Source organism: Acomys russatus, chromosome 4, assembly GCF_903995435.1.
Source record: "Acomys russatus chromosome 4, mAcoRus1.1, whole genome shotgun sequence".
NCBI classification, from domain to species: Eukaryota; Metazoa; Chordata; class Mammalia; order Rodentia; family Muridae; genus Acomys; species Acomys russatus.
The window spans coordinates 58,490,480-58,516,936 of record NC_067140.1 but is presented as its reverse complement, the minus strand read 5'-3'; the positions used below and the strand labels follow the sequence as shown (position 1 = coordinate 58,516,936).

At 50.6% G+C, this 26,457-nt stretch overlaps 1 protein-coding gene across 2 annotated transcripts; it reads left to right on the top strand.

Annotated features, from left to right (window-relative positions):
• Positions 1–285: 285 nt before the first annotated feature.
• Positions 286–18,343, top strand: Duox2 (dual oxidase 2). 2 transcript variants are annotated; one of them, XM_051145039.1, is made up of 33 exons: positions 286–355; positions 627–716; positions 974–1,138; positions 1,637–1,824; positions 1,997–2,198; positions 2,352–2,518; positions 3,325–3,385; positions 3,499–3,595; positions 3,993–4,083; positions 4,584–4,686; positions 5,223–5,386; positions 5,929–6,104; positions 6,321–6,439; positions 6,743–6,880; positions 7,108–7,221; positions 7,396–7,598; positions 7,962–8,147; positions 8,992–9,217; positions 9,295–9,388; positions 11,064–11,251; positions 11,741–11,810; positions 12,193–12,276; positions 13,255–13,433; positions 13,600–13,830; positions 13,899–13,998; positions 14,666–14,715; positions 14,957–15,084; positions 15,334–15,487; positions 16,820–17,052; positions 17,233–17,391; positions 17,616–17,771; positions 17,856–17,984; positions 18,221–18,343. In XM_051145039.1, exons 1-33 carry the CDS (start codon positions 286–288, stop codon positions 18,341–18,343), a joined length of 4,638 nt encoding a protein of 1,545 aa, XP_051000996.1. The 2 variants fall into 2 exon arrangements, with proteins under 2 accessions (XP_051000996.1, XP_051000997.1); XM_051145040.1 differs by lacking the exon at positions 12,193–12,276.
• Positions 18,344–26,457: the final 8,114 nt, after the last annotated feature.

The following is a 26,457-nucleotide window of genomic DNA, read 5'->3' as shown; positions in this document are numbered from 1 at the left end:
GTGGGAAACTGGGAATGAGAGTAGCAGGTTTTAGAACAAAGCCCCAGAGGCTGAGACAGCCCTGATAGAGAATAAACACCCCAGAGGACTCCTGCCTGGGATGTTCCTGTAGTTTAAATCAGCACTCAGACAGGGGGAGACAGTCTGAATACCTCTCAGGTTGTCCCTGAAAGCACATCATGAAGATGTGGAACCTGAGTAATATCTACTCTCCTCTTCCAGTACTAGCTGTGGGAGTGTGTGTCCTTCACACACAACCTCCTACCTCCAGCCTGCAGGGACAGCATGCTTCCAGAAAGCCCCAAGACACTAATGCTCCTAGGCGCTCTGCTGGTTGGACCCCTGCGTCCAGCAGGTAAGTAGAAGGGACCTTTAGCCGAAAGGGGTCAGCCAATGTCGCATGGAAGCGTGGAAAGGGAGAGATGCCGGCAGTTGGTACCTGGAAACTGGAGGGGCTGATCCATTTCTGATCCGGGTTAGTGAGATAGAAGACTTCAGATTGCCTTGGAAATGGAGTTGTTCGGGAAGATTTTGGCCAGCCGAGGAAGGACGCTAAGCCCATTCATTGGCTCGCTGAGGGGTCTTCGGGAGGTTAGTGCTAAGCAGAAGGTTCTCTACTCACACAGGTGGCCAGGACGCACCCTCGCTGCCCTGGGAAGTGCAGCGCTATGATGGCTGGTTCAACAATCTGAAGTACCACAGGCGGGGTGCTGCAGGTAAGTCCTGGGTTCTGCTCAGAGGGAGGGCATCAGTTGGAAAGTGGCGGGAGAGGAGCCAGGTGGCCATTCACATCACATTCTTATGCATTCCGGGAGCTAGGAGATGAGATGGGGTGGGGGGTGGGGTGGGGTGGGGGTGGGGTGGGGAAGATGTTTTCAATAAAGGCCCTGAACTTGAGACCTAACAAAGGCCAGGTTTGGGACTTCTTAGGGACCAGAAGCCTTAGATCAGCTCCGCTCTCTGCCTCCTCCAGGCTCTCGGCTGCAGCGCCTAGTACCTGCTAATTACGCTGACGGCGTTTATCAGGCCCTGGAGGAGCCGCTGCTGCCCAACCCTCGCCGGCTAAGCGATGCTGTCACGCGGGGCAGAGCAGGGCTGGCTTCCGCCCACAACCGTACAGTGCTGGGGGTCTTCTTTGGTGAGTGTAGAAAGAGGAAAGGAGGGCGGGTCTGGAGCTCGTTCAGTGCCCAGGGAAAGACCCTGAGAGTCCCCACTGCAACTCACAGAAAAAGAATAGTTTCCAAGAAACGCTTCTGCCTATGGTCTTTGAGGACTTGGGTGTGATGCCAGGATCTTTCTCTTACTACGCTTTACTCCAAACCAACTCCAGCCTTTGAGTTTCCATCTTAGGAACCGGAAGCCCCAGCAACTGCTCTCAAGACTCTGATGACTGCCACGCAGAGATAAAAGGAGCTTGTTGATTATATCATTTTTGATTTTTCGCAACGCCGTTGGCATGTTCCCGAGGGGATGCTCCCTTCTGTTTGCATATTAGATCAAGGCCACAGAGGATAAACCTAAGAGACAGCATTGAAGCTTATGCTTTGACCTCTGTGCCCTGATACTCTGAGGCCTTTCTGGTTCTAAGGAGAGCAGGACCTGATGATTTGCGGACCACTTTCCACTCTTAATCCAGGATATCACGTGCTTTCGGACCTGGTCAGTGTGGAAACGCCAGGATGTCCCGCAGAGTTCCTCAACATTTACATCCCCCCTGGGGACCCGGTGTTCGACCCCGACAAACGCGGGAACGTGGTGCTGCCCTTTCAGAGGAGCCGCTGGGACCGCAAGACCGGACAGAGTCCCAGCAACCCCCGGGACCTGGTGAGGCCAGGCAGCCAAAGGCAGGAGGGCAGGCAGGCAAAAAGCAGTCTGCTGCTGGACTCGCTGGAGGCCTGGGGTCTAGCTGGGAAGGCTGGGTAGGGTGAGGCTCTCTCCCACCCTCGGGGCACCTGCCTGGCACCCCTTATCCTGCTCACCAGCACATCCCCCACAGACCAACCAGGTGACTGGCTGGCTGGATGGTAGCGCCATCTATGGCTCCTCTCACTCCTGGAGTGATGCACTGAGGAGCTTCTCTGGAGGACAGCTGGCTTCAGGGCCCGACCCTGCCTTCCCGAGGAACTCCCAAAACTCTCTGCTCATGTGGATGGCACCAGACCCCTCCACGGGGCAGGGTGGTCCCCAAGGGCTGTATGGTGAGCCTGTGGGAATCCCAGCAGGAGGGGCAGGGTTGGAAGCCCCAGGCTGCTGGGGGACCCTACTGGAGAAGGGGGGTCTGCCTGTGGGTCTGGGCTCCCCTGGCTCATGCTATTGTCCATCTCCTGTCCTGCTTCCCCACGTGGATGCAGCCTTCGGGGCCCAGCGAGGAAACAGGGAACCCTTCCTGCAGGCCCTGGGCCTGCTGTGGTTTCGCTACCACAACCTGTGTGCTAGGAGGCTGGCACAGGAGCACCCGCGCTGGGGGGATGAGGAGCTGTTCCAGCATGCTCGCAAGAAGGTCATTGCCACCTACCAGGTGAGTCGTGATGCCTGCCCTGTGTTGACCTGTGTGCACCTGTGTGCAGGGTCCAGGGAGACTCTGCTTCCTGGGCAAAGCTTCCCTGATCTGGGACAAGGCCGCTTCCCGATGTGCTCCTTTCCAGGAGGGCCCTTCTTCCGGGAAGGCTAATGCCTAGGAAAACTACTGCTGTCCATGACAGAGGCAAAGCTCTGTTTATGCCAGATAATTTTCGGTTTGATCGTTACATAACATCTTCCTTTCCTCAGAAAATCTTTGAGGAATCTGGCTCCTTGGTGTTTTTTTGTTTTGTTTTGTTTTTGTTTTTGTTTTGTTTTGTTTTGTTTTCCTTTTTTCCCCTGAGGCAGGGTTTCTCTGTGTAGCCTTGGCTGTCCTAGACTCACTTTGTAGACCAGGGTGGCCTCAAACTCACGGCGATCAGCCTGCCTCTGCCTCCCGAGTGCTGGGATTAAAGGCGTGCACCACTACGCCGGGCCCCGTTGATGTTGTTTTTAAGCCTTTTCTTCCATGTTGTGGGCAGTGTCTAGGGAGTCTCCCAGAAAAGCTTCCCCCCTTTCCAGGAGAGCCCTTATTAATATATTAATATATGTGCACACATAAACACACACACATACACACACACACACACAAAACTACGAAAAGCCCCAGCAAATGTTTATATGGTGATTTTGCTTATGATTATAATTCAGTTGCGTGCCTTTTCTTCTCCCACAACTGTCCTTGCCTGGTCCTCATCTCTGCACCTAAGTCTTCCTGCCCCAAAGGCTCAGCCCTGCTTTTCCTTTCTCCTCTCTAACCCTCAGAACATTGCTCTGTACCAATGGTTGCCCAGCTTCCTGCAGAAAACACTCCCAGAGTACTCAGGTAAGGAAGAGGAGTTGTGGAGGGGCGGGGACACCTAAGCTAAGGATCCACAGAGGGAAAAATATTAGGCTGTGTGATGTCAGGGTTGAGGTAAGGCACTCCTCTTCATGCAGGGTACCGCCCTTTCGTGGACCCCAGCATCTCCCCAGAGTTCGTGGTGGCCTCTGAACAGTTCTTCTCCACCATGGTGCCCCCTGGGGTCTACATGAGGTAAGAGAAGGGCTGCTGGTTGGAGCTGCACAATATTGGAGGTAGTGTTATAAGAGTGGGCGTGGAGCTTGGGGTTTACACATCCCTCCACGGTTTCATCCAGAGGAGAAGCAGAATTTGGGAGGTGGGTGGCTGAAACAGGACCCTGGGGTGGGAGGTTTGGGCTCCTTAGGAAATTGCCCACTCTCCTAGTAGCAGATTTTTTGGTTGCTGAGTGTGATGGGTGTCTGGCAGCTGAGGAACCTTCTTACTTCCTATCACCCATAGCCCATAGAGCTTCCTCTATCTGAAACCCCCAGCCAATGTTCAAGAAAGCTCACGGGTCACCCTTCACCTCACTCACCATCTTAGCTTCTGCTCTGAATTCCTTCCTTGTGTTTTTGGCACCCCATTTCAGAAATTCTAGCTGTCACTTCCGGAAATTCCCAAAGGAAGGTTCGGGCAGCTCTCCAGCTCTCAGGGTCTGCAACAGCTACTGGATTCGGGAGGTTAGCATGGGATCAGGGTCAGAGAGTAGGGGGTCAAAGTCGTTTATTATAAATGCTTGGAAAAGTAACAATTTGGTTCTTGAGCCATGGTGTTCCCAGTAGGGAGTAAAAGGCAGAGAAAAGTATCTGGGGAGAATTGTTTGAGACAGTCTGGAACTGTCTGGGCTCAGGGCAGTGTGCATGCTGTCCTAGCTGTTTGGGAACCTGAGGCAAGACTGCTACTGGAAGCAACCGACCAAGATGGAGAGGGGAAAGGAAAAGAAGTCAGAGACAGAAATGGGGGGGGGGGGAGGAGACAGTGAGAGAGGGAGAGAGCAAGAGTGAAACATAGAGTGAAAAAGTAAGGGGGAGGGAAGGAGAGAAAGAGAGGGAGAAAGACAGACAGACAGACAGACAGACATACTATGAATGTGAGGAGTCTGGGAGTGACTGAGTACCTTCTGTCCTGAGGTACTACTGTGGTCCAGGGTCAAAATGTTGAGTGTAATGTTTACTTCCAGAACCCCAATCTAAAGAGTGCCCAGGAGGTGGATCAGCTGCTTCTGGGAATGGCCTCCCAGATTTCAGAGCTGGAGGACAGGATAGTGATTGAAGACCTGAGAGGTGAGCTGAGGGTGGGGCATCAGAGCTGGAAGACTGAGGATCTCTCTAAGTTAGTCAACAGGCAGACCTAGGGTACCCATGACACAGACACGCAGATATACACTCAAAGTCTTCAAACAGATGTCAGAAGAAATGGAAATTTGAGCTCCTCTCCTTAATTTACAGTTTTGTGTTGCTTTTATTTTGAGTTAACTATGCCTGAGTATGGTGGGCACCATACGTGAACACCATCTCTAGTGTTTAGGTGTGACTTGGGTCTTAAGGGTTTCTATCCAGTCCTGGTCTAAAGTTGGGGGATATAGGGGAGGGAATTTCTGGTTGGTATCAACAATTATCTTGAGTCTTAGAAAACCTTGTTAGGAAAATTGCTCCGGTGTACACATGGTGACATTGGCTCCACACCATACAAGGTCACTGATGTCATTGTAAAGGGGGTGCTGGGGACTGGGGCTGGGGAGAGTTCTCAGCAGCTGGATATAAGGCTACAATATAACAAAGGGTTGTGATGACTGACTCAAAGTCTGGTCTCTTTTCAGATTACTGGCCTGGCCCAGACAGATTCTCTCGCACGGACTATGTGGCAAGCAGTATCCAACGTGGCCGAGATATGGGGTTGCCCAGCTATAGCCAGGCTCTGCTGGCCTTGGGCCTAGAGCCACCTAAGAACTGGAGTTCTCTCAACCTCAGAGTAGAACCCCAGGTCGGTAACAACACTAACAACACAATAAGAATGGTAGCTGGGGCTGGAGACATGGCTCAGTTGGTAACATGCTTATCACACAAGCATGTGCACCTGAATTTAGATCTTCAGCTCCCACATAAAAGCATAAGATGTTCTTGTGATCCCAGTTCTAGGGAGGCAGAGCTAGGAGTGCTCCCAAACCTTACTGGCCAGCCAATGCAGCCAAGCCATGTTTAGGGAGAGACCCTGTCTCAACAACTTAGGTGGAGAGTGATTGAGGAAGACACTCAGTGTCAACCTCGGGCAACTACATGCACACATGCTCATGTGCAAAAACATGGGCCCTCACACGCATACACATATACACAAGGTAACGGCAGCTAAAACTCTCTGTGCTTGTGCTGTTCCAAACACTCTACACAGATGAACTTGCTTGATGTACGTAAGCATTTATAAAGTGATTACTCTTGGTGCCGCAGTTTTACTGGTGCTGTTGTTGGTAACTGATGCTGTCATTGGTGAGTCCACACGCACATCTGTTACCTCCCATGGTGCTCCAGGTGCTGGAGGCCACAGCTGCCCTGTACAACCAGGACCTATCTCAGCTGGAACTACTCCTGGGTGGACTCCTAGAGAGCCATGGGAATCCTGGACCTCTGTTCAGCAGCATCATTCTCGACCAGTTTGTGAGGCTACGGGATGGTGATCGCTACTGGTTTGAGAACACTAGAAACGGGTAAAGCCTGGCTGGGCCCTGCCACAGACGTCGCCTTGCCCTGGGGCCCCAGACTGTCTGCCTGATCTTAGATAGCTCCCCCAAATCTTGATTCCAGGGGTCTGCTATACCCTTTTATCCACTCCAGTCTCCTTCTTCATATGAGTACTTGGGCCTGAGGTCATCAGAGGACTGAAATCCCCTTCCTGACCCAGCAATGGCCGTTCCCCCATTTAGGCTCTTCTCCAGGGAGGAGATTGCAGAGATCAGAAACACCACGTTGAGGGATGTGCTGGTTGCTGTCTCCAACGTGGACCCCAGTGCCTTGCAGCCCAATATTTTCTTCTGGCAGGAAGGTGAGTGTCCTGGGAGACCAGACAAATAACGGTATGGGGCAGAGTCACCTGTGCTGTGGAGGTAGCCTGTAACAAGCTGCTTCCTATACTGTAGTCTGAGCTGGCATGAGAGCCACACCTGGCAATCGAGCTTGGGTGGGTGTTGAGAACTTGATGTGGAAGAGCTCTTCTGAGGGGAACAGGTTCAAGAGAGGTAGGCCTGGGAATGGGAGAAGATATTTAGTCCTTCCTAACAGAGGGGAAGAGGCTTCGAACCCAAGGGATAGGACTCTTGGCCTCAGACTTCTGTGCTTTGTCCTCCAGGCTCACCCTGCCCACAGCCTCAGCAACTCACCACGGAAGGCTTACCTGAGTGCGTGCCACTTACCGTGATTGATTACTTTGAGGGCAGCGGTGCTGGCTATGGCATCCTCATCGTGGTTCTCTGCTGCTTTCCCTTAGGTAAGAGCTTTACCTTACGGCCTCCTCCTCTTCACAGACTGGCCCAGTCCTGCCCTTCCCCCCACTGTCCCTGCCACTTGCTGGTTAGCAGGGGCTGCTCCTTTGTATAGCCTGAGCTAGGCGCAGAGAACCTTGGGTAGCCGTGGAATAGTCCCTGAAGCGCCCCCCCAAAGCTGTAAGAAAGGGGTTCTTTTTCCCTCTCACTGGTATCTTCTGGTCCCCTTCAGTGAGTCTGGTTGTTGCTGGGGTGGTGGCTCATTTCCGGAACCGAGAGCGCACCAAGCTACTAAAGAAAGGCAAAGAGAGTCTGAAGAAGGAGCCAGCCAGCAATGGAGTACCAGGTGAGATGAAACTGAGGCACAGGAGGAGGGAAAGGGATCTGAGGCACGAGGAAAAAGAACACATGCTACAGAGTAGGATGGAAGCCAGGCTCAGTGGACCTACAAGCTCAGATCAGAAGGACACGGGCTCAAAGACCTCTTCTGAGCCACCATACACAACTGTCTTTTCCTCAGCGATGGAGTGGCCAGGCCCCAAGGAGAAGAGCTATCCTGTCACCCTCCAGCTGCTCCCAGACAGGAGTCTACAGGTCCTTGACAAACGGCTCACTGTGCTCCGCACCATCCAGCTGCAGCCTCCACAGCAGGTCAGCTTCATCCTGTCCAGCAACCGAGGACGCCGGACCCTGATGCTCAAGATCCGCAAGGAGTACGACCTGGTATGGCTCCTCCTGTCCCCCTTGGTGGCCTGCTGTCATACATATCCCCTCTCATAAGTGAGTCATCTCAGCTCCCTGTCCCCAGCCACAGAGATCACCTGTGAAGGCTAATGATGGACAAGCGCATTCCTTTCAGGAGCTTCCAGACTCCCTTGACCCACCCCCACCCCACCACCCCACCCCCGAGGTCACTCTCTGGCCATAGCCTGGATGGTCAGGGAAGAGACTTATTTTCTTCCCTCATCTTGAGGTCCTTTGAAGCAGGGATGGATCAGAAGAGCCAGACCCAGGCATGATGGGCGGGGGGCCCACCTCTTCTCTGACACAGGTGTGATGGGGGGGGGTGCCTCTTCTCTGACATAGGTGCTGCTGTTTAACTCTGAAGAGGAGCGGGGTGCTTTTGTGCAGCTGCTGCAAGACCTCTGCATCTGCGGGGCTCCAGGCCTTCACACGGCTGAGATGGGGGAGAGGGAGCTATTCCGGAAAGCCGTGACCAAGCAGAAGCGGGCAGGCATCTTAGAGATCTTCTTCAGACACCTTTTTGCTCAGGTGCCATGACTTATACCTAGCAGAGGGGGTGGTGGGGCTCACCCAGGCCGGATGGGCTCCTCATGAGGGTGGACTAAGATGTCACACCATGGGCTAGAGACCCCACAGCCTTGGTTAGAATCTTAGGCAGGTCATGTGTTCTTGTCTTTCTATCTCCCACTTTGTCGCCAAAGATCAGTGACTAAAACCATGAGCCCTGCAGTGCTGAGAGGAGCCAGTGAGATCATCTACACGATGGATTCTCAAATGGTCCCTCTGGGCCAGCAGTGTCAACTCACTTGGAAACTTATTGCAAGTGTTGATTCTTAGGATCCTCCCCGAAACAGACTGAATGAGGAGCTCTGGGATTGAGCCCCAGAAAGCTTCACCTTAACAAGGCCTCTAGGTGATGTTGGTGTAGCCTTGAGTCTGAAAAACGCCGTTCTGTGGACAGCGCTCAGCCTGAGTGCTTGGAACATTGCGGACTTACAGTGAACGGTGGTGATGTGGTGGCTCTAAAATTTCTGTCCCTGTGCAGGGTTCTAGGCACACGGCAGGGCTATCTGAATTAGCATGAACTCAGCCCTTTACTGCTTAACACATTAGAACCAACATCTGCTGCCTCCAGTATAGACTCCTTCTCTCTTCGTTCTCCTTGATGATGGTGCTTGGGTTCGGGGAGAAGCAGAAAGCTTGTAGAGATCTGGCTGACCCCTACTACAGGAGAATAGAAGCCCAACTCAGCATGTCTGCGCATCCGTGGGTTTTCTGAGCTGCACACTGGGAGGGGATATAAAGCACACTGAAGTGCTTCCATCCCAAACCTTTCCACCTTCTTTCTCTCTCCATGGCTGCCCAAGTACAGGTGCTAGACATCAGCCAGGCAGACGCAGGGACTCTGCCTCTGGACTCTTCCCAGCAAGTGCGCGAGGCCCTGACCTGTGAGCTGAGCAGAGCTGAGTTTGCTGACTCCCTGGGCCTCAAGCCCCAGGATATGTTTGTGGAGTCCATGTTCTCTCTGGCCGACAAGGATGGCAATGGCTACCTGTCCTTCCGGGAGTTCCTGGACATCCTGGTGGTCTTCATGAAAGGTAGGGGTAGGGGTTAGGGAGGTAGGAACCATGAGTTTGATGGCAGTGAGGTGGCTTGTATCCCCTGTCTCTCTCAGGTTCTCCAGAGGATAAGTCCCGCCTGATGTTTACCATGTATGACCTGGATGCAAACGGCTTCCTCTCCAAGGATGAATTCTTCACCATGATGCGGTACAGGCTGGGCCTTTCCAATCCTGAAATTTCCTGATGTTTTAAACAGAAAAGCAACTCGGGTCAGAGCAGGGCAGGCAAGGGGGGGCTGAGTGGCCGTTCATGTTGAGTGCTACATACTTGCATCCTGCATTCTCAGGACATTCAACTTCGAAAGGTCACTGAAGCAGGTCCCTGCCTTTAAAAGGGTCCATATCCTCACTGTCTAAAACTGCTAGAAACATTACTGTGGCTTTAAAATGCCAATAAAGACTAACTGTGAGCCAGGTGGTGGTGGCCCACGCCTTTAATCCCAGCACTCGGGAGGCAGAGGCAGGCAGATCGTTGTGAGTTCAAGGCCAGCCTGGTCTACAAAGTGAGTCCAGGACAGCCAAGGCTACACAGAGAAACCCTGTCTTGAGAAAACAAACCACAATAAAACATGTAGTCATTTGGTACATAGCTCACGGGAAAAGACAAATGAAATAAGCAAGAGTAAGCAGAAAGTGGCGGTGTAGGTTCTTTTAGAGTGTCTATCCCTTTGACAATCTTCCCATTGATTTTAACGTTCTCTTTTCCTGACAATCCCAACCCAACACACACCACCACTGTGGTCCTGCTCTCCACCTCTTCCCTGGGGGTGGGGAGAGGGAGAATGGGCAGAGGAGCTGTTCTCCAAAGGCCTTAGTGTTACAGCCCTCCTAGACGATAGTTGGTGAAACAGTTTGTGCACTTTATTTGGATGAACAAGGTCTATATGAACCTTGGGGAGTGGGAAGGGATCTCCAGGGTAGATGCACATCATTGGCTGAGGCTGGGGCACTGTGAATGCTTTATTTGCATAGAGAGGAATCCCAGGCGCTAGGCTATGTGACTACCTCTACCTCGAGAATGAGAGTTATGGAGGAAGGGGTTGTGAAACTACACACTACGTGGGGCATGCAGGCACAGAACAGGGGGGAAGTTTGATCCTTACTCCAGTCTCAGGATTGAGATTTTTTGGGGGGTTTGGACACATCTTCACCTTACTCTAGCTCCAGGCCAGTTTCCCTTGTGCCCAGTCCACATGCTCCACATACCACCATCTCTTCCTCTTCCTCCTTCCTTCCTTCCTCCTCTGCCTACTCTTCTTCCTCCTCTTCCTCTTCATCCTCTTCATCTTTAGAGGTTTGGTTTTGTCCCAAAGCACAACCTAAGAAGAGTTGCCACTGCATCCATTACTGTGGATGCCATCAAATTTGGGCCTGAGGGGTACACCACATGCCCTAGGGTACTGGCCTAAGGAGGCAGCTACCATCGTAGGTACTCCCCTCCCACACGGTAGCAGCAGGCGTAGGAGCATCTCTTCAGATGGCAAAAGTGAGATCTTGGAGGTGGATGGGTGTGGGCAAACTTCAACAGAGGAGTCAGCAGCTAGCCCATCATAAGAGAGGGTCACAGCATATCCTGGACCCATCTCGGCAGCAAATGTTATTCTTTCCCATTTGTAGCTGTTTTCATTTCTTTGAGGGCTGGGGTTGTCTTTTCTAAGCAGTCAAGGTCCTTTGAACCCACAGCCATCACCTCACCTTCAGGCTGAATGGCAACCTCCCATCGCCATTTCCCCGGGTTGCTGGTTAACCACATTCGGTAATCTAGACACCTGCCCAAGCCTGACCTTGCTGGACGATAGCTACTCTGTCTCCTCCTCCCCCAGGTCCTTCATTGAGATATCCAACAACTGCCTGTCCAAGGCCCAGCTGGCTGAGGCTGTGGAGTCCATGTTCCGGGAGTCGGGCTTCCAGGACAAGGAGGAGCTGACCTGGGAGGACTTCCATTTCATGCTGCGGGACCACGACAGCGATCTCCGACTCACGCAGCTCTGTGTCAAAGGTGGAGCTGGAGGTGTGTGAGTGTGGATGAAACATTCAGAGTCAGGAAGAAGATGAGTTTTCAGAGTTTCTGGTAGACACAACCCAGGTCTTATTTTCTTTCCTTTAGGTCCTTGGTGTTTAGTACTCAGCTCAGCACCTTGGTGTTTAGTACTCAGCTCAGCACCTTGGTGTTTAGTATTGAGCTCAGCATGGATAGTCAGGAACAATTTGTATATTGCACAAAGTTGCTCACTGAGGACAAGGGACAGGCCGTGGGTATATCTAGCCAGAGAAGGGGTCCTTGCTTTCTTTTCACAAAGGACTTGTAGAGTTCTATCTTCCAGAGGGTGGGCCCTTTCTCCTTGCACAAAGTTACCACACTGACCGCCCTGTGTCCAGAAGGTACTCAGTGTATACAGTGAGGAAATAGGGGGGGCTGAAGCCAGAGATCTGGACAGTCACCCACCCTACCCTCTGCCTTCCCAGAGAAGCCAATCCAGGCTCCTGTTCTCATTTCCAGGTGCTGGGGACATCTTTAAGCAAAGCAGCGGCTGTAGAGTCTCTTTCATCACCCGGACTCCTGGGAAGCGGTGTGTGAGGACAGGGTGGTCTCCTTGGCTAGAACCACATAGAGAAGCAAAGAAAGGAAGTAGAGTTAGCTGATCAGCCACTGATCAGGGTATTTGCCTTCATCAAAAGGGTCAGTCCAGCTGCCAGCTGCTTCCTGCAGCCTGTGCTGTTCAAGAGCTTGGCTCTCTCCCTACCGTTGTAGGGCCTGCGTCATCCTACGACAGAGACCAGCAGATCTTAGCTACTCATTTCCTGCTTTGTCCTTACCTGATCTTTCCCTTAGGGTCCCTCCCTGAATTCCCTCCCTAAACAACATCAACATGGCAGTTCTTCTCCTGGCTGCAACAATCAAAAGAAAACAGGTTCCAGGTTTTGCATTGTGGTTGTTCTTTTATTTCTCAGCTCCCGCCCCCAGGAACCGGTGCTCCTTGACTCAGAAACTCTACAGCCAGAAAGTGCTGGCCTAAAGAAGAGGTTTGGCAAGAGGTGAGTGTTTTCTAGATTCCTGAGTACAAGGTATCTTGGAAAGAAGCCTCAGGGTCTCTGAACCCTGGGATGCCACCTCCAGCCTCCTTCCGCTCGATACACATGATGCAGCACCTGTAGTTCTCCATGAAACACTTGAACTGATGTAGCTTCTGGGCCAGAAAACCAATGCATCTTCTTCAGGGTGTGCCATCAGGGATGGGGGCCCAGTGCCCTGTAGCAGGAGGGTCAGGGCACTGGTGAGGAAGGGGCTCCTTGACCTTACCTCAGCGTTGACCTTACCTCAGCGTTGACCTTACCTCAGCGTTGACCTTACCTCAGCGTTGACCTTACCTCAGCGTTGACCTTACCTCAGCGTTGACCTTACCTCAGCGTTGACCTTACCTCAGCGTTGACCTTACCTCAGCGTTGACCTTACCTCAGCAGCCTCCACTAGACGGCTGGACTGTCAAGTGACTTCTTCACTCAACCTCTAAACTCATCTTCAGGCAAGATGTCTAACTCAAGGCAGCAGCACCACGGCAGTAGGAGGTGTCCTGGATTCCGCTGCCTTGGGTACAGAAGTGACCAGTGTAGAGAGCGAGGGATGGAGGTGCAGAACGAGAGAGTCAGGGAGGAGGAGAGAGAGAAAAGGAGGTGTCTGGAACAAGAAAGAATGGGAGCCGGGCGTGGTGGCGCACACCTTTAATCCCAGCACTCGGGAGGCGGAGGCAGGCGGATCACTGTGAGTTCCAGGCCAGCCTGGCCTACAAAGTGAGTCTAGGACAGCCGAGGCTGCACAGAAAAATATTGTCTCGAAAAACCAAAAAAAAAAAAAAAAAAAAGAATGGGAGTAAAGGACTGGGGAAGCAGAGCTGTTTGTCTTTGTCCTACTGTTACGAGCCATCCTTCATAGTTATCAGATCTTCATTCACAGGTGCCACTGAGGGAAAGCCAAGGAACCCCTCACTCACCAGTGCCCTCTCTGTCACTGCTCAGGGTAGTGGGGCCCTCTTCCCGGCTGTACACGGAGGCACTGAAGGAGAAAATACAGCGGGGCTTCCTGGCCCAGAAGCTAACACAGTTCAAGCGGTTTGTGGAGAACTACCGGCGCCACATCATGTGTGTTATAATCTTCTCAGCCATCTGCGTGGGCCTGTTTGCAGACCGTGCCTACTGTAAGAGTGCCAGGTTGTGGGCAGTGGGCAGGGAGCATGTCATACCTCAGTGGGGAGTGAAGAGTCCTCTGGCTGCCCTTCCTGGTCCTCGGTGTCTGGATGTCAGAGCCCAGGCTCAGAGCCCTGTCTTATGTCCAATACTGATCTGCCTCAACTCTGGTCCCAGACTATGCCTTTGCCTCACCACCCACGGACATCGAAGAAACCACCTACGTGGGCATCATCCTGTCCAGGGGCACAGCAGCCAGCATCTCCTTCATGTTCTCCTACCTTCTGCTCACCATGTGCCGCAACCTCATCACCTTCTTGCGGGAGACTTTCCTCAACCGCTACATTCCCTTCGACGCCGCCGTGGACTTCCACCGCTGGGTTGCTATGGCTGCACTTGTCCTGGCTGGTATGTGGTAACTGGGATGGGAGTAGGATTGGTCCTAGCTAATATCTCTGACATGATGTCTCTCTCAGTTCTGCACAGTGCTGGGCATGCGGTCAATGTGTACATCTTCTCGGTCAGTCCCCTCAGCCTGCTGACCTGCGTCTTCCCTAACGTCTTTGTGAATGACGGGTCAGTTCAGGGGAAGGTACCCCTAGGGTCCTCTGGGTGGGCCTAAGAGTGTAATAGAAAAGAAACAGATGATCATAGAAGCATGGCTCCTCAGGGCACGAAGGCTCAAAGCTATCCCTCATGGGGAAGCTGACAGGTGTCTGATTTCTCTCCAGGAAGGAAGCTGTCCGTGACTGACCAGGAAAAGACCTTAGGAAATGACACCAGAGTCTCTTTCTCATATGTATCTGACACACAGTTCACTATCTCAGCTTGATATCCACTCACTGGGCAAATATTTATACACCCTGTGCTGGGTGTTTCATTCAAGTGCCAGGGAGCACGGCTGCTCCAGATACGTGCACTTGTTCAACACTTTTGCTATGCACTCGGTGTGGCTGTGCACAGAGCGCAAGTCCCCGCCTTCGCTCATCTCCTAGGATGCAAGGATTGGCTGCAGGAAGGGAATGAAAGATGGAATAGCAGGAGAAGCTGTAGCGAGTGCAGAGGGTAGAACTGTGACAATGGATACCATACCGTGTTCCTTGGAAGGACTCCTCACCATCTTGGTGAAGACCTAGTCACCTCAGGAAGTCAGGGGCAGCACCAGACTGTGGTGTGGTGGTGGCAAACCCCCTTCATCTCCATCCAGATGCTTACTGTGCTTTGACCTCCCCCCCCACTACAGGTCCAAGCTTCCCCCAAAGTACTACTGGTGGTTCTTTGAGACAGTTCCAGGTAGGAAGCGGGGCTGTGCATAGCATCTGAGCATCCCAACTGAGTACCTTCTCCTTTATCTCTTCTTCCTGAATACACACTGGTCTGTAATAGCCATAGGCCCCAGAAGATGTGCCATTCTGGAATCCTGAAGGAATGGAGCAGAAGCTGGGAGCAGTGGGTGTGGGGAGACGTCCTGTTGTATTTTCTGCTCAGCATGAGGTTCTGAGGATCCCCACTAACCCTGACCTACTGCCCCCAGGTATGACAGGAGTACTCCTACTCCTGGTCCTGGCCATCATGTACGTCTTCGCCTCCCACCACTTCCGCCGCCACAGTTTCCGGGGCTTCTGGCTGACCCATCACCTCTATGTTGTGCTTTATGCCCTGGTGAGGATCTTCTCTGGGAAGGGTTGGACCTTGGAGGGGGACACTTGGGATAGAAAGGGGGTGGGGTAAAATAGGGAAAAGGGAGAATTAGACCCAAGGACTATGATCCTGAGATCTGAGGCCCCACGCTGGAGTCTGTGCCAGCCCATCTACCAAGACCAGACCCAGTGCCCGCAAGGGCCATGCTTGCCAAGGGGAGCAATGCAAGGCCTGCCTGGGTGGTGTTATACTAACTGGTCGTGTTTCCAGCTCATCATCCATGGCAGCTATGCCCTCATCCAACTGCCCAGTTTCCACATCTACTTCCTGGTCCCAGCAATTATCTATGGAGGGGACAAGCTGGTGAGCCTGAGCCGGAAGAAGGTGGAGATCAGCGTGGTGAAGGCTGAGCTGCTGCCTTCAGGTAAGGCCTGGTCTGGCCCAGGCAGGGAGAACCAGTCAGCTCCTCAGACACGGTGGGAGCCTGTCAGGTTTCTCCACCCCTATCTCTGACACCCTCCTGAGGACCCCTGAACCCAGAAGATTCGCTGATAAAAATAGCATGCCAAGAAAGGCTCAGCTTAGTTCCTCAGGAGACTTACAAGCAAGTGGCTAGGGAGATTAGTGCGCAGCAGCAGTTGAGAACACTTTCTGCTCTGTCAAAGGACCTGAGGCCAGTTCCCAGCAGCCATGTAGGCAGGCAGTTCACAACCAGCTCAGCTACAGGGAATACAATGTCTTCTTCTGTCTTTCATGGACACCTGCACTCACATGTGCGCATAGCTACACACAGACAAACATATATACACATAACAGAAAATAAAACAAATCTTTAAAAAAGAAAAAGGACCTGCAGACAGACAGTGGGAAACAATGATGGGAAAATGCTGGTAAAGATGATGCGGACAAGTTCCAGGATGAGGAAGACTTTCAGTGCGTAGCCTGGTTCGCAGCAGAGAGAGGGGCAAATAGCCCTGGCAGCTAGGTTGCTGTTGAGTCTGGATTGGCTATTGTGGAGATTTATATCGCTATGGTGGTGGCGGGTGTGTGTGTATGTGTGTGTGTGCACATGTGTGCATGTGTGGGTCTGTCTGTGTGTGCTCATGTGTGTGTGTGTATGTCTGTGTGCGCTCATGTATGTGAATGTGTGTGTGTGTGTGATTTAGGTATCATAAGGTCATCTGACCTCCAGGATTCACATCACAAAGAATCCAAGTTCATCTTCGTTTTATTTCAGTTAAGATTACTTAAGGATAAAGTTTAAATTAGCTCCCCATATTCTCCTAAACTTGTTAACCTCCTTTCCCAACAAACATAAGGAAGCCTGAGACCCAGCTGTGGTCATGCAACAAACAATGTCCAACTAAGGCTCGGTAACACAATGTGTTGCTTGTAAGGGTGTAGATCTGTCCCTATCATGAAAGTCATCCCCAAAGTCGGGAAGGTTTGATAAGCCTCTGGGGATCTGAAGAGCCTTCACCCTGTAGGCTGTTATTCTGGCAGGGTTCCAAGCCCTCACCCTCTGTCGGATGAGGAAGGAGAGAGGAGAGACACTGGATTGGGTCAGAGATGTCCAAATCTTATGTTACCCAGGACACAGAGGAGTCTTAACTATTCTTAGCACCATCTTCCTAGACCATGTGACTGGGTGAGACCCTGTGGGCCTCAGCAGCGTAGGAAGGACAGATAAATGTCAGTCCTCAGGTACAGTTTCTGATCCAGGCTCTTCTCTACCTATTGCCCCCACCCCCCAAAGGAGTGACCTACTTGCAGTTCCAGCGGCCTCAGACTTTTGAGTACAAATCAGGGCAGTGGGTGCGGATCGCCTGCCTGGGTCTTGGAACCAATGAGTACCACCCTTTCACACTGACCTCTGCGCCCCATGAAGACACACTCAGCCTGCACATCCGAGCTGTGGGACCCTGGACTACTCGCCTCAGGGAGATCTACTCACCCCCAGGGGTTGGCACTTGTGCCAAATACCCAAAGGTGCCCATCTCTGGGAATGTCCCTCCTCCCTCTGCCCTAACACAAAATGCCCCAGTCGTGGTAAAGCTAGTCTGACATGCTGCTGAGGTGCTGTGTCCCTTACTTCTGTTGGTCTTCCTTGTTTCTGGCCTCGGAGTTGGGGCAGGGCCAGGCTCATCTCATTTCTCCTTGTCTCGGCAGCTGTACCTCGATGGACCTTTTGGAGAGGGCCATCAGGAATGGCATAAGTTTGAGGTGTCAGTGCTGGTAGGAGGGGGCATTGGAGTCACCCCCTTTGCCTCCATCCTTAAAGACCTGGTCTTCAAATCATCCTTGGGCAGCCAGATGCTCTGTAAGAAGGTGAGCATCCTTTTCCCCACTCTGCATGGGAAATGTGTGGACGGTAGAGCACTCCTGGCTTTCAATCACAGGGTCAGTTCAGATAAGAGAGTAGCCAGAGGAACTCTGCTGGCCTCTGTCCATTGGAAGCCAAGACCAGATCATCCCTCTATATGGACTGTCTGAGACTTCCTAGCATCTCAGAATGTAGGGAACCAGACCTGAGCCCTGGTGTGTGTCCTCAGATCTACTTCATCTGGGTGACGAGGACTCAGCGGCAGTTCGAGTGGCTGGCTGACATCATCCGGGAGGTGGAGGAGAATGACCGCCAGGACCTGGTGTCTGTGCACATCTATATCACCCAGCTGGCTGAGAAGTTTGACCTCAGGACCACCATGCTGGTAGGCCAGGGCCAGCCAGCCAGGGCAGGTGGGCCACTGTCAGGGTCCTAGCAACGACCTCCCTCGCCCGTTTCACTCCCCCAGTACATCTGTGAGCGGCACTTCCAGAAGGTGTTGAACCGGAGTTTGTTCACGGGCCTGCGCTCTGTCACCCACTTTGGTCGCCCTCCCTTTGAGCTCTTCTTCAACTCTCTGCAGGAAGTTCATCCACAGGTAGGTCCATCTCCTGCCACCCTAGGACCCTATTTAATTTTCTCATCTCTCGGCCCTAAAGCCCCCTGCGGATCAATCCTGAGCAGAGAATTCTCACTCTCGCCACCCCCTTCCCCCAACCTCTTTCCCAGGGTCCAGGGCAGATCTCTGATTATTGTGGTCAGGCTGGAGAAGCCGAGCGCTCTGGGCAGTGGGCATTTCAGGGCTCCAAGGAGCATGTCTCTCTCCATGGACAGGTCCGAAAGGTTGGCGTCTTCAGCTGTGGTCCTCCAGGGATGACCAAGAATGTGGAGAAGGCCTGCCAGCTCATCAATAGGCAGGACCGGGCCCACTTTGTACATCATTATGAGAACTTCTAAGCCTGCTCTCCTTGGTTCCCATCCAGTCTGCTCCTCTCCCTCTGTGGACTTGAGTACTCCTGTCACCTGAGACCACAGCCAGGGAACTGGAACCCATACCCCTGACCGCCTAGTTGCCTTGTATATCCCATGTTCTGGGCAGGCAAACAAGGCTTCTCTACGACCGGCTTCATGTCATAATAGGTTATGGGATGTCAAGTGAGGAGAGGACAGTCCCCGTGGTGTCTTACAACTGCGGACGGAAAGAATACACTGTGGTTCACCTCTGATAGGTTTCTGTTTCTCCTCTTTGCCTTCACAAAATTGGTGTATTGCTGTTGACTCTCCTTGGGGGAATCATTTAAGGAAACAGTAAGAATCTTCTCGGAGTCCATCTCAGATTCCGCGCCCCACCCCCACCCCCACCCCAGCTTCGAGCCCCCACACCTTCCTGCTTCAAGAGGGTCACGAGCCATAAGGCCACAAAGAACAGATGCCCTCCTAGCCCTGAGTCCCTGATGTCACCCAGCAGTGTCTGCTGTCTTGACCCTTCAGTGGGTCCTCCCATGAGCCTGGGGAGCATTGCCTGGGTTCCAGGATCAAGACACCCCAAACCCTTCAGCTCCTCTTTCCCAATTTTGGCACTAGAAGCCTCTTACTCTAGGGGACCCAGACCACCGAACGCAATACACAGATGTCACTTCTACCCATTAAGAGCCTGTTCCTTCTTCACCTGGAATTGTACTAAAGAGCTAAGTTGTACCACATGCGCAGTTGAGGTCTAGTTGAATAAAATGTATAAATCTTAAAGTACCTACCACCTGGGCCAGAACAGAAAACATTTCCACACTCCTGTTTCCCCAGGGGGTGTCCCTCACCTTAAAGCAACCACTAGTGAGATTTCTGTCACTGCAGGTCGGGTCACACTGAATGCACCTTTGATCCTGGTCTCTTTCTCATACCAAGGGGCATCTGTGATTCACTCATGGCGGTGTGTCTGCTGGTAGTTTGTTTCTCTTACTGCTGAGTACTATGCCACTGTGGAGATGTGTCACAGTTTATTTAATCACTGGGACTGGGATGTTTCTGGGTTTGGCTGATTATCAATAAAGCTGCTATGGACATCTGCACGTCTGTCTTTTGGTGGGTACAATGCACTCATTTCTCTGGGTATGACACGTACCTAGGAGTGGAATTGCTGGGCCATGATATTCCCTTGCTGGTAGAATTTGTAGCAAGGAAAGTTTCAGGCTGACTTTATATCCCTGAGCCAGGATCCTTTCTTTTCTTTCTTTCTTTCTTCTTCTTCTTTTTGTTTTTTGTTTTTTTGTTTTTTTGTTTTTGTTTTTTTGGTTGTTTGGTTGTTTGGTTGATTTCTCTGGTTAACCTTGGATGTCCTAGACTCATTTCGTAGACCAGGCTGGCCTTGAACTCACAGCGCTCTGCCTGCCTCTGCCTCCCTGAGTGCTGGGATTACCAGAGTGCACCACCATGCTCAGTAGGTCCTTTCCTCGATGGGTTTATTCAGAAGCCAAATATCTCTATAGTGAGGTCAACTCTGACAAAGCTGGACATATCAGGTCAGAGCCCAAGAGACCTGGGACTTTGGCACCAGTTTTATGTGTAAAGACTACAAAGGAGAACCCTCAATTTCTTTGAGCCTGTTTCTATATTTACTCAGCTGCTTGTGAAGATATTAGGAGGTGAGATAGCAGTGTGTCCCAGACAAATTAGATAGATGAGAAAAAAAACACACACAAAAATATACTATTATAGTGTGTTAAGTTTAATTTTTTTGATCTTTTAAAATTTTTGCTGTAATATATATATGCAAACAGTGGACATATTTAAGAATGGCATTATGTTTGCCCTGTTCTCCAGTCCTCCTGGTAGTCAGTCACCAAGTCACACGGTCCCCAATACTGAGCTCCAGCCTCTTAGATGTCAGCTTTATTCTCAGATCTGATCCATGAGCATTTTTTTTCCTGCTCTTTCTTTCAAAAATATTTTTCTCTTACCCACTCATCCTCAATAGACTTTGAAATGGCATTATCATGGCCACCAGGTTTATCCCTAACCCTTTGCCGCCTCCTCCTCCTCTTCCCCCTCCCCCTTCTTTCCATGCTAGAGGAAGTGACAATCTCACAGCATCTGTGATCCTAAAGATGCCTGTCTTTAAGACAGTCTCCATGCCCAGCTGGACAGAGGGACAAGCTCTCATGATCTTGAGACTCCTGAGTGGTATCCAGCCTGCCTGGCCTAAGCCTGACTCCACACGCCAGCCAGACTCTAGATGTTGGCCATAGGTGGACATTTATGTGACTTGACTCTTCTGCCTAATCTTGGACAACTTTCCAGAAAGCTGCTGGATTACTGGGATAAGTCAAGGGCTTAGTGAGACAGTCAGTGTGTCTTCAGCCGGACCTAACTGGATCCATCCTGTCTGTGGTCTTTGATAGACTCTTCTTGAGCAGTGGCTAGAAGGTGGCAGCAGCTGTCAAGCAATGCCTACTCAGGTTGAGAAAATGAGGTCACTGACATCACTAGTTGTGCTCTGTAAACAAAGGGCCCTGAGAAAATCTCTCAGAGAAGGAAGCCTGGAGGGAGAGGATACGGACGAGGTTCCTGGGAGTTCTTAATACTAACAGCATATACAAGAAAGCAATCTTTCTCTGCTCTGGATTACCACTGTTGGTCTCCATCCCTGGAACCAAGCCCATTCCAAACTCCCCGACCCCACCTACACACTAGACACACACACACACACACACACACATACACACACAAAAAAAATAGAAAAGAAAATGAGCCTGAAAGAGACATCAGGTGGGATGGAGGGTGATGGGACTAAGGCAGAGAAGGTGGGGGTGAAGATGAGTTGTGTGGGGGTGGGAGGATGGGAGATGGGGGTGGGAAAGATGGGGGACGGGGGTGAGGGATGGGGTTGGGGGGAGCCTTTGGGGCAGTTGGGAAGGTGGTGGATGAAGACAGGAAGCTCTTGGACTGAGCTCTACACCTAAAGGAGAGAGGCTTAACTATTGCCTCCTTCCCCAATACTTAAGTCCAACTGAAGGAGGAGAAAGTGGACAAGATGTCGCATCCTCCCCAGTTCTCGGCACCAGCTTTGAGGGACAGGGTCCAGTCCAGCTTGATACTTCTAATGATCAGCGCTTGAGTCAAATTGGGTCTGAGTCCTATCAAAGTGGCTTTAGGTAAATAAAGAGAACCTTTGGTGTCACAGCTTGCTCCTCCACAAAATGGTCGTGTCTTGAGTATTTTCTCCAGAAGATTTAGCAGGGGCCAACGAAACAATCAACTTAATAAGTAGGTGCTGGCCCTGTTATGTCTCAGACTCAGGTGCCCGGCACCAAGGGCATTCACATGGGAGTTGAAGCAAACAAACAGCAAAAGCAAAATAGAGGGAGAAGAAGATTTCAACAAGTAGAAGGATTTTAAGACAATAAGACAACAGAGGGTAACTGGAGGGCAGGGGCCGTGTAGATAAGAGGAACAAGAAAAGCCCTAAGAAGATAATGCTATTGTAACAACCTATGCACACAGCTCTTGCTGTGTGTCCAGTGCTCACCTAGTCCTTAGAATGAGCTATAAGAAGGTTACTATTTCCATTTTGATCTACAGAAACTGAAACAGAGAAGGGCTTAAACGTGCTCAGATCTGTACCCAGGATTTGTAAGTGAGTTGAACAACAGGCTTACAGAGGCCATGCCCTTAGCTCTCACCTTCGCGTGTCTGACACCTAATAAGTTTTCAGTTGTCACCACTGTCAGTAGTTGATGCCACGGGCCTGCACACAGAGCTCCGCATTCCAAGGAACAGAGCGTGGGACGGAGCGTATTAAATGACTTGTTCTTAGACCACATCTGCTCCCTACTTGACCCTCTCTTATCATCTCCCAGGGTTCTTACTCACACTCTGTTCCACTAGGAGCTCAAGCAATGAAGGATGCCTCCTTTGCCCTCTGAGGACCTCCCTCCACCCATTATTGGGAAGTCACTCCACCCTGGTCTGGCCTGAAATGGAAGGTGACATAGTGAGGGTTTCGTCTCCCTGTCCAGATTATAGGATGCCATTCAAGGGCTGGGAATTGTCTCAGCTGACTTAACAAGAATTCTTATTTTTTCTGCATGGTGACCTCGGGTGAACTGAACCATGAAGGTGCTCTCTCGTCTGAGAATGAGACGTTAGCTCTGGGCTTCTAGAGAGGCTTCCTGGAAGATGCTGATGCTGCACTCAGGCGGCCCAGGCTTCGTCTCTACTTCTATTAATAGAATTACTGTGTGACCTAAAGGTGGTCATCTGAGTTCTCCGAGCCTCAAATTTCTCATCAAGAAAAAAGGAAGAAAGGAAGGACGGAAGGAAGAGCAGGGCCAGAGAGATGGCTCAGTGCTTAAAGGCACCTGCCACCAAGCCTGATGACCTGAGTTCAATCCCTGAAACCCATAAGGCAGGAGAGAAAGGACTCTACAAAGTGGTCCTCTGATGTACATGTGCACACTGCAGCATGTATACCTCCTACCACACATATGATAAAATAAATAAAACATAAAACTAAGACAGAACGAATTAAGCCGGGAGCCCTTTCAAACCTAACATTTCATTTCCCTCCACTCATTGTCTTGAATGAACAGAAACTCAACTTTTGGAAGACTCCATCAGCCTCTTATCTAAGGTTAAAGGATCTTCAGGGAGGTTTACTGTGTATCAAATCTGTAAATTATTAACGTAATTTGCCTCTTTGGCACCCCACAAGATCACGCTGGAAAAGGCATTTTTTAATCCCCATTTAGTCAGGGAGGCAAAGAGGCTCAGAGTGTGACATACCCACAGGCATCCAGCTAGGACCAAGCGAAATCAGTCTGAACCCAGGCCTGATGCCACACCCAGACCTGCTCCCTCTGTCCCCAGGCTTGTAAATGACGAGGAAGAGAAGGAGACAGCATCTTATCAGTTGCTCTCCAACAGCCTGATGGCCTTTACTGAACAACTGCTGTGCACATAGGTCATACTAGATTCCAAACACACAACATCCCCACCCCTCATTTTGCTGTTTACCCACAGTTCAGGAACTTCAGAAAGGTGTGGCCTTGGGAAAATGGTGCAAGATGTTCCTGGCTGGGGCAATAGGCTGTTAGGGCTGAGTTTTCTGGGGAAATGGAATTTTATTTTATTACCTGGTGGACCTGAAAGAGGAAGGAAACAAAAAAGCCAGCGTCCCTATTATGCTGTCATTTAATCCCCTCAGGGGCTCTAGAAGGCACACATGGATGGTTTTGGCTTTGGTTTATGGTTTTTCGAGACAGGTTTCTCTGTATAACTCTTGCTGTCCTGGAACTCGCTCTGTAGACCAGGCTGGCTTTGAAGTCACAGAGGTCCTCCTGCCTCTGCTTCTCAAGTTCTGGGGTTACAGGTGTGTGCTACCACTGCCAGGCTCACATTGGATGGTTTGAAATCCAACAGCAAGAGAGAAGTTACGCAAACTGTTTAATCAAGTGGAATATTATACATCCATTATTGGTAGGAGTCATTAGGTGACTTCTCATATTCAGTCAGTATGATAAAACATCTACAGGGTCTTAAAATATTTCACTTCTTTTCCATTCACTCCCCTAGTAAGAATTTATCATGGGAAAAAAAATCATAAATCTAGACAAATGTTAATAGATGAAAACACACCAGAGTAGTAACAATGCTTAGACTGAATCCAAGTGAATTTTATTTTTTTAATTTTTTAGTTTTTTGAGAAAGTGTTCAAGAACTTACTCTGTAGACTAGGCTGGCCTCCTGCCTATGCCTTCCCAGTGCTGGGATTTAAGGCATGCATCACCACCTCCTAGGTCCAAATAACATTTTTTAAATCTATATTACACTATGAAAAGGGAAAGGTGGGCTGCCAAGATGGCTCACTTGATAAAAAGAGCTGGCCAAGCAAGCCCGGTAAGTTCAACCCCTGCAGTGCACATAAAAAGCCCAATGCTGCCCTCCTGGTGTGTCTGAAACCCCAGAATACCAGTGGCAAGATGGAAGCCAGGAGGCATGATAGGAGAAACTCTAAAGCCAGCTTGAAGCAGACGGCATAGCAAAAAACAAGAGAGGCTCTGACTCAATAAAGTGGAAGGCAAAAACTGGCTCCCAGAAGTGTCCTCTGGCCTTCCTATGCCTACTGTAGCAGGCATGCACTGGCACGCACGCCCACGTACACACGCACAAGTACACATGCAAAATAATGATAAAATAATAGCAATAATAACAATAGTTTTTAAAGTGAAAGATTAAGGTGAACTGAGAAGGAAGAAACAATCAGAGAAACCCTGAAGAATCCAGTGGCCTCCCTAGCATTTCTTGAGAGAAAACAGGACAGCTTTTTCTAAGCTCTCCTGAGAGAGCATGTGTGATGCTGACAACAGTGTTAATATTCTTAAGCCCAGCAGTCTATTTCTAATAATCCCAAAGAAATATTTGCACTTAAATAAAAAGATCCAAGTGCAAGGAAAACTTCCTGACTCTACATTATCAGAACGTGCAGGAAGACGCACAAACACACATAATGGTGCCCAGCATGTGCATACAACAGGGGATGTTGTTGCTGGCACCCATTCAATGGGTGTGATAACAATGCGTTATCATCTAAAAAATGAATATGACCTATATGTACTTAAACAGAAATATATATCGCCAAGATATAATCACATTAAAAATTACATTTATGTGTATATATATAAATATGCATGTACTGTGTGTGTTTGTGTGTGTGTGTCTCTGTGTGTGTGTCTGTGTGTGTGTCTCTGTGTGTGTGTCTCTGTGTGTGTGTCTCTGTGTGTGTGTGTCTGTGTGTGTGTCTCTGTGTCTCTGTGTGTGTGTCTCTGTGTGTGTGTGTCTGTGTGTTTGCAAAGAAGGTCTAAATAGAGCCAAATTAAAGAGGTAATCATGATTTTAAAAACAAACAAACAAGCCGGGCGTGGTGTCACTCGCCTTTAATCCCAGCACTCGGGAGGCAGAGGCAGGCGGATCGCTGTGAGTTCGAGGCCAGCCTGGTCTACAAAGTGAGTCCAGGACAGCCAAAGCTACATAGAGACACCCTGTCTTGAAAAACCAACCAACCAACAAACAAACAAACCTCTGGGCACAGTGGCTCAAGCCTGTAATACCAGCATTCGAGAGGGAGAGGCAGTCAGAGCTCTGTGAGTTCAAGGTCAGCCTGGTCTACAAAGCAAGTCCAAGACAGCCAGGGCTACACAGAGAAACTCTGTCTCAAAACAAACAAACAAACAAACAAACAAACCAAATATTTTACTGTGTGTACTGTGTACTATGTGTGTTCTGGTACCCACAAAGGGGATGGACTCCTGGACCTTGAGTCACAGGCAGTTGTGAGTCAATATGTGGGCCCTCTGCAAGAGCAGCTATTGCTTTAAACCAATAAACCATCTCTCCTGCCCCCCCCCCGCATCCCCCCCCCCCCCCCCCCCCCCCCCCCCCCCCCGCTAAGAGGTGGAGATGCATTCCAGCCATTAGGCGGCTGAGGCAGGGGAACTGAGAGTTTGAGGCCAGCCTGGGCTATACAGCAAGACCCAATCTCAAAACAACAAAGCCTAAAATAGTTCTACGAACTGTAAACTAAGGTAACATTTTTCTCTAAGCAAATTTAAAAGGACAGAGGAAGCAAAGTCATCTAGAGTACTCACAGACAGTGGAGGAGGAAGTGAGAGAGGTAGTCAAGGGGACCACAAAGTGGAGAGGAGAGGACAGGCTGCTGCTGGTCACTCCTGGGCGCTGCACGCACACAGGGCTCACCCTGGCCCAGCCTGCGGCATCCTCCTAGTGAAGACACGTTTAGAAAACATCAGCCAAAAGTCAATGTGTGCTCAGGCAGAGTGTTTGCCTAGCATGCATGAAAGCCCTGGTTCCACCCTTACACTGAAGGGACCAGGCTCAAACTCATGATTCTCCTGCCTTTACCTCCCAAGTATGGGGGACTTACAGGCACCTGCCACCATACTCTGCCTAATTATTTAAGTAACCTGTGCCTCTATTTTTCTCAGCTATACAATGGGGCAATTGTACTGACCTGATTAGACTATGGTGAAAGTTAAGTGAATTAACACATCTGTCATCCT